The sequence below is a fragment of the Primulina tabacum genome, chromosome 4 (genome assembly GCF_025594145.1).
Source record: "Primulina tabacum isolate GXHZ01 chromosome 4, ASM2559414v2, whole genome shotgun sequence".
Taxonomy (NCBI): Eukaryota; Viridiplantae; Streptophyta; class Magnoliopsida; order Lamiales; family Gesneriaceae; genus Primulina; species Primulina tabacum.
This window is the reverse complement of record NC_134553.1, coordinates 10864710-10874508: the sequence shown is the minus strand read 5'-3', so window position 1 is coordinate 10874508 and position 9799 is coordinate 10864710. Positions and strand designations below refer to the sequence as shown.

The 9799-nt window shown below is 34.5% G+C and overlaps 2 protein-coding genes across 2 annotated transcripts; one reads left to right on the top strand and one right to left on the bottom strand.

The window, feature by feature from the left end:
- The first annotated feature begins 1153 nt into the window (after positions 1 to 1153).
- LOC142543071 (ruvB-like protein 1) lies at positions 1154 to 6214 on the top strand. The gene is made up of 12 exons (XM_075650075.1): positions 1154 to 1426; positions 1865 to 2053; positions 2177 to 2308; positions 2417 to 2566; positions 2837 to 2992; positions 4865 to 4999; positions 5157 to 5222; positions 5305 to 5411; positions 5500 to 5599; positions 5711 to 5802; positions 5893 to 5962; positions 6042 to 6214. The coding sequence occupies exons 1-12, from the start codon at positions 1346 to 1348 to the stop codon at positions 6129 to 6131; spliced, it is 1368 nt and encodes a 455-aa protein (XP_075506190.1). The 5' UTR covers positions 1154 to 1345; the 3' UTR covers positions 6132 to 6214.
- A 1580-nt stretch (positions 6215 to 7794) lies between these two features.
- LOC142543070 (aquaporin TIP1-2-like) lies at positions 7795 to 9694 on the bottom strand. Its single transcript, XM_075650074.1, has 3 exons — positions 9474 to 9694; positions 9005 to 9255; positions 7795 to 8342 (listed from the first exon to the last, which is right to left on the bottom strand). The coding sequence occupies exons 1-3, from the start codon at positions 9604 to 9606 to the stop codon at positions 7968 to 7970; spliced, it is 759 nt and encodes a 252-aa protein (XP_075506189.1). The 5' UTR covers positions 9607 to 9694; the 3' UTR covers positions 7795 to 7967.
- Positions 9695 to 9799: the final 105 nt, after the last annotated feature.

Genomic DNA, 9799 nt, shown 5'->3' with positions numbered 1-9799 from the left:
CCAAATAAGATATCCGTCTCACAAAATACGATCCGTGAGACTGTCTCACACAAGTTTTTGCCAAAAGTAGAGAACTCTTAATAGTAACTTCTGATAGGATGACTGATCTCTAAATTAAAAACTTGGGTGGAGATCAATAAATAAATATTTTTGAAAATAAAAATGTGTACACAAAATTATAAATTGATTTATATTTATAGTTTATTTTTACCTACCAATCAATATAAATAGCGCATTAAAAATTTTCATGCGTTAATCAATGTAAACGTAAAAGAATAAAGTTATTGGGATAAATATATTTTCAAGCTCTCTCTATACATAATTGAATTTAGCAATTTTTTTTAGGAAACTTAAAAACAATTTAGATTAATGGTAAAATTAACTTTTAATTGAATCATATACTATATTTTTTATTTACAATAATTTATATACTAATTTATCTATTTATCAATACTTCGTATATCAATTAATTTTTACTCATAAAATTAATCCTAGAAAGGCCGTAAACCCACGTCATATAGGGGTGTGCAAAATTTCGGTTAAATCGAATTAACCGACTGAACCGAATTAATTTAGAAATTCGGTTCAGTTAATTCGGAAATTCAGTTTTTAAATTTAAAAAAATCGGTTAATTCGGTTAACTCGGTTCGATTTCGGTTTTAGTTTGAAAAATTCGGTTAAACCTAATTAACCGATTTAGTATATATATTAATTTAAATTGTATATGAGCATTAAAAATACATTAGAAAGAAGCCCAACTTTTCATACATCAGAAGGAAGCACATTCATCCAATGATTTTATCTTCAATATTTTATTTATTATTGATACTTTTTTGTTCAATGTTTCTTGTTATTAATGAGCTCTCCATTTCTTCTTTTTTGTGTGTTAAAATTCGTATTTTTTTTAAATATCGGTTATTTCGGTCGATAACCGAAAAAACCGATTTGAAAATCGGTTCGGTTAATTCAGTTTCTATGAATATTTCGATCGGTTCGGTTATTTGAAAAAAAAATGGTTATAGGTCTATTTGGTTCGGTCGGTAACTGAATAGACCGATTGCACCGCCTCGACGTCATATACAAAAATATGTAGACAAATAATATGAATTTTTTTTTATTAATATGGATCCATCCACAGGCCCAAATGTCGAATATAGCCCGATAACCCATCCTACCATTTTTCACTTTCCGTTCAATGCTCCTTAAACCCCAGTTCGCCTCCAGTAGAGCGCCAAGCTTCAGCAGATCGAGAACGGGAACCCAGTGGAGAAAAAGGGTTAATCAAGAAGAGAATCTTGAGAAATTCACTAGACGGGTGTAGGATATTAGTTGAATAGGGGGATAAATGAAGATCGAAGAAGTACAATCCACCACAAAGACGCAGAGAATAGCCACTCATACTCACATTAAAGGCCTTGGACTTGAGGTCTTGTTTGTTTGTTTTTCCCTGTTGAACTTGTGCCTTTTTTAACTTATGCTGCGTAGATTTTTGCCATTTTGCTGTTTTTGAAGATTGTATAAGTGGTTGTGATTTTACTTTTTTATTTTAAAAAAAATTTCTTTATACCTTTAGCAGTTGAAGGTAAGATCGAAAGAAACTGGGTTTTGATGTTTTCATATTCGGGTGTGAAGTTAAATGAATAGAGAGACAAGTAATAATGAAGAAATTTTTTTCCTGAAGCCTAAAGGTTTGGCTTATTGAGTTTCTTTGGGAAGATTGATATTTTCTTTATTCATTATAGCGCTGGTTTGTATGGTGAATACTAATGGAGTTACAAAACATTTAACATGATATGGTGAAGTCGATCTTTTTTCTTTATACTTATTATTAGTTGCTTTTGTTCCTTGCTCTTCTTGGATGTAGCCTAATGGTAAAGCTCTACCTTTGGCTGCCGGTTTCGTCGGTCAAGAATCTGCAAGGGAAGCTGCAGGCCTTGTCGTTGATATGATACGGCAAAAGAAAATGGCAGGGCGTGCGTTATTGTTTGCTGGTCCTCCTGGTACTGGAAAGACAGCTCTTGCTTTGGGGATTTCACAGGAACTTGGTAGCAAGGTATTTGTTTCCCGAATTTGGTCTGTAATTTTTGTTATTTGACCTGCATTATTTTAGTAGTATGTTCATGTTAACGTTCATCAAGTTCGTTCTTGTGGTTATGTTTTTCCTTTTAATATGAAGGTTCCATTTTGCCCAATGGTGGGATCAGAAGTGTATTCATCCGAAGTAAAGAAGACAGAGGTTCTAATGGAGAATTTTCGAAGAGCTATTGGCCTCCGGATTAAAGAAAACAAAGAGGTCTACGAAGGAGAGGCAAGTTATCTGATTATTCTTTTAATTGGTTCTTATGAAATTTGTGGAAACAAATACTGTATTTTCTTCATTCCAGTGTTGATGTTTTATGTGGTGCACGGATGACAGGTGACAGAACTATCCCCAGAAGAAACTGAAAGTATGACAGGTGGATATGGTAAAAGTATTAGCCATGTTATTATTGGGTTGAAAACTGTAAAAGGAACCAAACAATTGAAGCTGGATCCTACGATATATGATGCCTTGATTAAGGAAAAGGCGAGTTCCTAAGGAACCTGACTCTTATGGTTAAATCTTTTATAAATATTTGTCTATTCCTTTCCTCTCTAACTACTAGATAAAGTTTTGTATGTCATTTACTTGTGCAACACCATTGTCCCACGTGGTCATGTAAAACTGATTTTAGATGAAAATGTTTTCTCATCTTAAACAACACTTCTGCCATGATTCATTAACTTACAAAAATTCTCGTTTTTCATTGTTCACACTTCACATCTTCTAGCTCTAGTGATAATGCTGAAGTTGCAGGTGGCGGTTGGTGACGTTATATACATCGAAGCAAATAGTGGAGCAGTTAAAAGGGTTGGCAGGAGTGATTTATTTGCCACTGAATTTGATCTTGAGGCAGAAGAATATGTTCCACTTCCTAAAGGAGAGGTTCACAAGAAAAAGGAGATAGTCCAGGTGCGTATCCATGCTGTGCAATATCATTTATTGATTGATAAGAAATGGCCATTGTTGCTTCTGATAACGACACTAAAGTTTTGGTTTGCATTAAAATCCTGGGAGATCAATTATGACCATGGCATTGAGCTTGCGATGCACATAAGAATGTAATAGGGCATAATTTCTTATGCAGAAGCGCCATGTTTGGACACTATACAGAGGCTTTCATCTCTGTAGACAACTGGAGAAGAAAATGTCTAATATGTGTAATGTGATGTTGCTACTTAGTTACTTTATAATATCAAATGCACAATTAAATGATTTTACAGCAACTGATTGAAAAGAGCGTTCGGTTTGCTTTTTATTTCCCTTTTTTCTTGAAACAATCATAGGTAATTTTGCACTGTCAATCGTACAATATCTTCTATATCAATTTCAATATATGGCACTGCATCTGGGGGCATTTAGTGTATGTTTGATGTTATTGACCGCTTGCACTTTTGTTTATTACTTTCTCAAGTCTGGGGCTTGGTTTAGACTTTAGAGGTTGGATTTCTTTTGAAGTATTGTCTGATGATGATTTGAAGGGGAAAGCAATTGTAATTTAGGAATTAACATTCTGCTATTGAAGGAATTAACATTCTGCTATTGAGCAGAGGCACAATTGTTTAGGCCAGAGGCTAGATGAGACTTAGGGAAAAGCAGGTGACTGGCTGAGGTGTTTGTTCAAGGAGGAAAACAACCTTATGGGGCATCGTTGCCTGTGTTTTCGAGGTTTATGTTGTTTAGCTCTAGAAAATGTGTAAAAGTGTGAGGCCGTTTATATTAGGTAAGAACAATGTTCTAAGTGGTGGTCGAGGTGGATGCTTAGGCGGTGCCTAGGTGGTAGGCGGCCCTCGACCGCCCCGCCTTTGTCTAAGGAGGTCTCTATAGGCAGTCTGAGGCTATCCGGCGGCGAGGCGGCGAGTAGTCGACGAAGGCGGTATATTTAATTTTTGGTTTTATGTGTCCTCCATCATCAACAACCGCCTCCAGCCGCTGTCGCCATCAGCCACCACTTTAATTAGCTTGTTAGTTTGCATTTATATATTTATTTGCACTTTGTCGAGTATTATATTGTATTGAGCTTTTTTAATGCATAAACATTATTTAATTACATATATCATATAAAAAATGATAATTATTTGTAATTACGATTGCATAATTATATATAATCACCTATGAAAAATTGCTAAAAAAAATTCAACAGTCTAGGCGTCTGAAGCGGGAGGTGGCGGCGGGTACGGTGCCTAGGTAGTTGAGGCGGTACTAACCGCCCTGCCACCGCCTTCCGCCATTTACAACATTGGGTAAGAAACGTGACACGCGAAGGAAAACTATGGGAGGGTTTTTTTTTTGGAATTAGATGATTATGACATGCGAAGAAAAACTATCGGAGGGTTTTTTTTTGGATTTAGATGATTTTGGTATGTGTATGTGGGTGGTTGCGGATATAAGTTCCTATAAGCTTGATGCTTACTTTCAAAGTGCCCAATCCTCCAATATTATATGTTATTTCTTTACTCAGCCGAGGTTTTGTTGTGCAGTTGATCCTTTTTTATATCCTCTGGAGTTTTGTTTGCACGCTCTTCAATCGTTCCATCTGTTTTGAGAAGAATTTGTAATGCTACAAGTTAGTCATAAAGGCCTTCAGATAATAACGAAAAGAACACTGGAAATTATTATCTGGCAATGTGTTCTTTTAGATGGATTGTGATAGCTCTCTTGACAAGCTTTCCTACTTTTTTGTTTTATTTTGTCCAAGTTGCACACTTTGAACTGGTGGAGGGATGTGAAGATTTAAACAAGTTATTATGCATCCTTTTTTACATTGATTTTATTCCTTGTCAGGATGTTACGTTGCATGATCTAGATGCTGCAAATGCACGACCTCAAGGAGGACAAGATATATTGTCCCTAATGGGTCAAATGATGAAGCCCAGGAAAACTGAAATCACTGACAAACTAAGGCAAGAAATAAATAAGGTGTGTTATCATGTTCCAGGTTTATATCGTTGTTTGTTTTTTGTCAAGAAACATGTACTATTGAACAAATTCAACTTTTTCAAACTGTTCAATTCTCTCTTCATGCTAAGACTAAGATTATTCAGTATATTGAGTATTAATAAGGTATGAATTTCAGGTTGTTAACAGGTACATAGACGAAGGTGTGGCAGAACTTGTTCCTGGTGTTTTATTTATCGATGAGGTTATTTTCTCTTGCACATTTATGTACATGCTACCTTAAAATGTACTCTTAAACATTCAGTGACAATCTGAGAATGACTCAGGTGCATATGCTGGATATGGAATGTTTTTCATATTTGAATCGTGCTTTAGAAAGTTCATTATCACCAATAGTGATTTTTGCTACAAATCGAGGAATTTGTATTGTCAGGTAAAGAAATATCTGCTGTATCGGGGACCATGCTCATTTATCAACAGCTGATCTTTAAGACTAATCTAAAAACTGCGCTTCTTTGCAGAGGCACTGACATGAATAGTCCTCATGGCATTCCAATAGACTTATTAGACCGCTTGGTTATTATAAGAACAGAAACCTACGGTCCTGCTGAAATGATACAGGTAAGATTCTCGCCTTCATCTTACATTGCACAACCCTTGTAAATATCATCAAAACCTCAGAGCATCTTACAAACACGATGAATCTCGACGAATTCTTGATTTATGGTTCAGATATTAGCCATCCGAGCGCAGGTGGAGGAGCTGAAAATAGATGAGGAAAGTCTGGCTTTTCTTGGAGAAATTGGACAACAAGCATCCCTGAGGTTTGCATCACTTTTTAATTTTCCTTTATTATTTGGTATTGAATTTTTTTCCTGGTCTCAAGAATCTGATTCAATGTTTTTTCCCCTCAGACACGCCGTTCAACTGCTAACTCCGGCCAGCATAATTGCTAAAATGAATGGACGCGATACTATTTGCAAGGTAATCTTCTTCACTCTTCTCTTCACGACGCGGTCGGTTTTCAAGAGAACATTTGCTCATTTCTGTTTGTTATTTTTAGGCGGATCTTGAAGAGGTGAGTAGTCTTTATCTGGACGCCAAATCGTCTGCGAAGCTTCTTCAAGAGCAACAGGATAGATACATATCGTAGAGAATTGGTTTGTATCTTTAATTTTATAATTTTCTTGTGTTGATCTCGATTTCTTGCTCAACTTTGGAAACTCGGTAATGAAATCATCTTTGGTATAAGCAGAAGTATCCCTTTTATTTAATAAAAATTACTATAAAACTTTGGCAAAAACAATTTACTGTAAAACTTATTTTAGTAAAATTATGTTTATATTTTTGATAATTTGTTTTTAGTTGCAATTATAATTAATAATTAGTAAAATTATAATTAAGCAGATTGACGGAGACATCCAACTTTACGAAGGAAAAAAAAAATCGCTTTCGGATTCCATCTGGATCACAAGTGGATCATATCCGGATTTACTTCGGACGAACCAAAAGGGAATGTCGTTTTCTTTCAAGACTAGTCGATAAAACAACGAATAACCGGATTAATGTCTTTTTCCGAGTTGCTCTAAACTTTGGCACTAAAACCTTGTACATTATCAGTTTTATATAGAGTCTTTTGCTCCGAACCCCTGCGTTAAATATAAAAAATTCATACTTATTCTTTGTGAAAATAAAAAAATTGGCATTTTAGACATTAAAATTTTATAAAAAGATGCATGAACACTTCCTGCACCAGGTGCAGGGAATCCTGAAATATTTTGATGATATCTCATAGGCACTTTGATCAAAATGACCAGCAGGCAAAATCGTTAGAAAGATAACTCAATTCGCTACAAGTTATATTTCAGCTCAGCTAGACTAGTTCAGACGTTATATTGGAATTGTGACTTGTAGCAAATTAAGTTTTCTTTCTCACTGTATTGCCCACTGGTATTTTGATCATTTGTCTATAATATATTTTTAAGATACGCCAACTGGCCAGATTTCTAGCTGATTTAGGAGTATACGTACAATTTTTATACAAATTTAATGTCTAAGATGCTTATTTAATTCTTACAGAAAATAGTATGAATTTTTGATATTCCACATAAAGATTTGGAAAAAAAAAAAAAAACTCGAATTATACAATTACGATAACAAATAATACAAGTGTTGTGAACTTTTTATTTCTTTTAAAGTAGCCTATCTACTTTCAAAGATATTGAAAGCTCTCGCAAGGTCGATTCAAATGGTCAAGAAAGTCTGCTAAAAGGTGTCCGGTTAATATGATAACAACCCTTGTATTTGAACTCTGTATATAGAATTTTGAGAATTTCAAGTTGCAAAAACAAACTACTCTATTATTTTACATGTATTTTCAAACTGAAACAAGCATTGTAATGACGAAATAACCATATCCAATTTAAAATAAAAATAAAGCTTATATTTAATTTATTTAATTTGGATAAAAGTTTAAAATATGTATCTCTTACAAACTCCATTGGTATTTTTAAGTGAGTATTCACAAATATAATATAACAGAGAAACTGATTATTTGAAAAAAATATTCATTCGGTAAAAACCACAGAGATCTTCAATCTCATCTATGACACAATGATAATTTGCTTATACACACACACACACACACACACACACGGACACACACCAATGTGTTTAATTTTCTTTATTCCTTTTTGTTTTTTCAAAAAAAGAAAAATCCCATTTGAGAGTTATAATTTTTGATCTTCACAGGTTCAACAAAATATTATATTTGTCAATATCAAATCAGCCCAAATTCATCCATCCAAGCCACAAAGTTGATATTTAAACATTTTCATACATTAAATTGAGAGAGAATTACACAATTGATCCACAACAAAGACACAATTCAACATCTCTTATCACAAAGACAATTAAACACCACCACAATAGAACTTGACCCAAGATTCTGAACAAAATGACCAAATTTAAACCTTTCAAGGCAAACCCTTCAATAATCCACAGTTGGAAGTCGTTCATGACCACCCTGATTAATGAAAAGGACCTCGTATATGAGGGCGGCAACACCAGCACCGACGAATGGGCCGAGCCAGTAGACCCAGTGGTTCTCCCATGTCCAGCTAACCACTGCCGGGCCAAACGACACTGCCGGATTCATTGATGCCCCATCAAAGGCACCGCCGGCTAGGATGTTAGCACCAACTATGAAGCCAATGGCAATAGGGGCTATGATCCCTATCTCACCTTTCTTCGGATCCACTGCAGTGGCATAAACTGTGTAGACTAGGCCGAAAGTCATCACGATTTCGAATAAGAGAGCATTCCACACCGACACTCCCGATGATAGGGCGAACGCCGATGTTTCCTGTGCCATTGTAATATTCGAATATAGATTACCAATATATCTCAACTCTGTTTTGTTGAATAAATGTGCATTAGCCTATCTATAGTATATTATTCACAGCAGAGTAACTATTTTGATCTTTATTAAAGAAAAACTCAAATATAATATTTAATGAGGAAAATAAATATTATAAATAAGTTAATTTAAATACAAAAATTTAGTGTAATTACATATATCAAGTGCAAAAAAAATTAAATGTATTAATAGTACATGTAATACCAATTTATTAGAAAAATATATTGGCAATTTATGACTTTATAAAATAAAATATCATACAGTTAGTTTGGATAATCATTTTTGTCGCGGGTCAACATATTGGGAATGGTGGTAAATTCTTTAGGTCAACGATGATAAATTTTTATTTTTACTTTCTAAAATTTAAGTTTCTTCCCACAAATATACAATTTTTTTTTAATCCCGAGTCTCCTAAAAAAGTTTTAAAAAAATTTGTTTTGTCATTTTGGTCTTTTTCTAAATTTTTGAAATTTAATATCTTTTAATGATAAGAATATTAATGTTTTTTTTTTTAAAAAAAATCAATTTTATTTTATTTCCTTGAAACAAGCTGTAGAATGGTTTTAATTACTATTAAATTGATTTAATTAGTTTATAACTTTAATTACCAGTCCACCAGTAGAGAGCTTTAGAAGCAAGCATGCGACAACAGCTCCAAGCAACTGTGCAATCCAATATAAAATGCTCCTGAAAAGTGTAATATGACCCCCCACAAAGGCACCAAAGGTGACAGCTGGATTTACATGACCGCCGGAGACGTTGGCACCCACGGAAACCGCCACAAAGAGCGCGAACGCGTGGGCTATGGCCGCCGCGATCAGGCCAGCAGGCGTACTTCCTCCGCCATTAGTTAGCTTTGCTGTGGAGACAAGATTGAGACAAAAATTTAGTCGATGAGATAAAATTGTGACACAATCGATTTTTCATGTGAAAAAATATGATATGATATGTCCAGTAATACAAATGAGTTTTATTAGAATAGTAAATGATTTATTGAGATTAAAACAATAATAATTTAAAAGAAAATTACAAATAAAATATATGAATTAAATCAGTTAATGTGATAAAAGATGTTACCAAATGCCATGCCGGAGCCTTCACCGGCGAAAACGAAAATGAGCATCGAAATAAACTCAGCCACGGCGGCCTTGATGGCATCCGGTTTGCTGGCCTCCGCCGGTGTTCCGATCGATATTCTTGTAATCGGCATTGAGACTTTTATGTATATATTTTTATGTGTTGAAGTTTAATTACTCAATAAGTTTTTCGTATTTGTTTTGCTTCTCCATGCATATTGGCTCACATACCTTCTTATATAGTGGTAGATATTAGTGCTCCAACAATTTGGTCAAACAATGTTCTTCACTAAAACTCACCGACATCTTGATACCTGTCGTATAAAA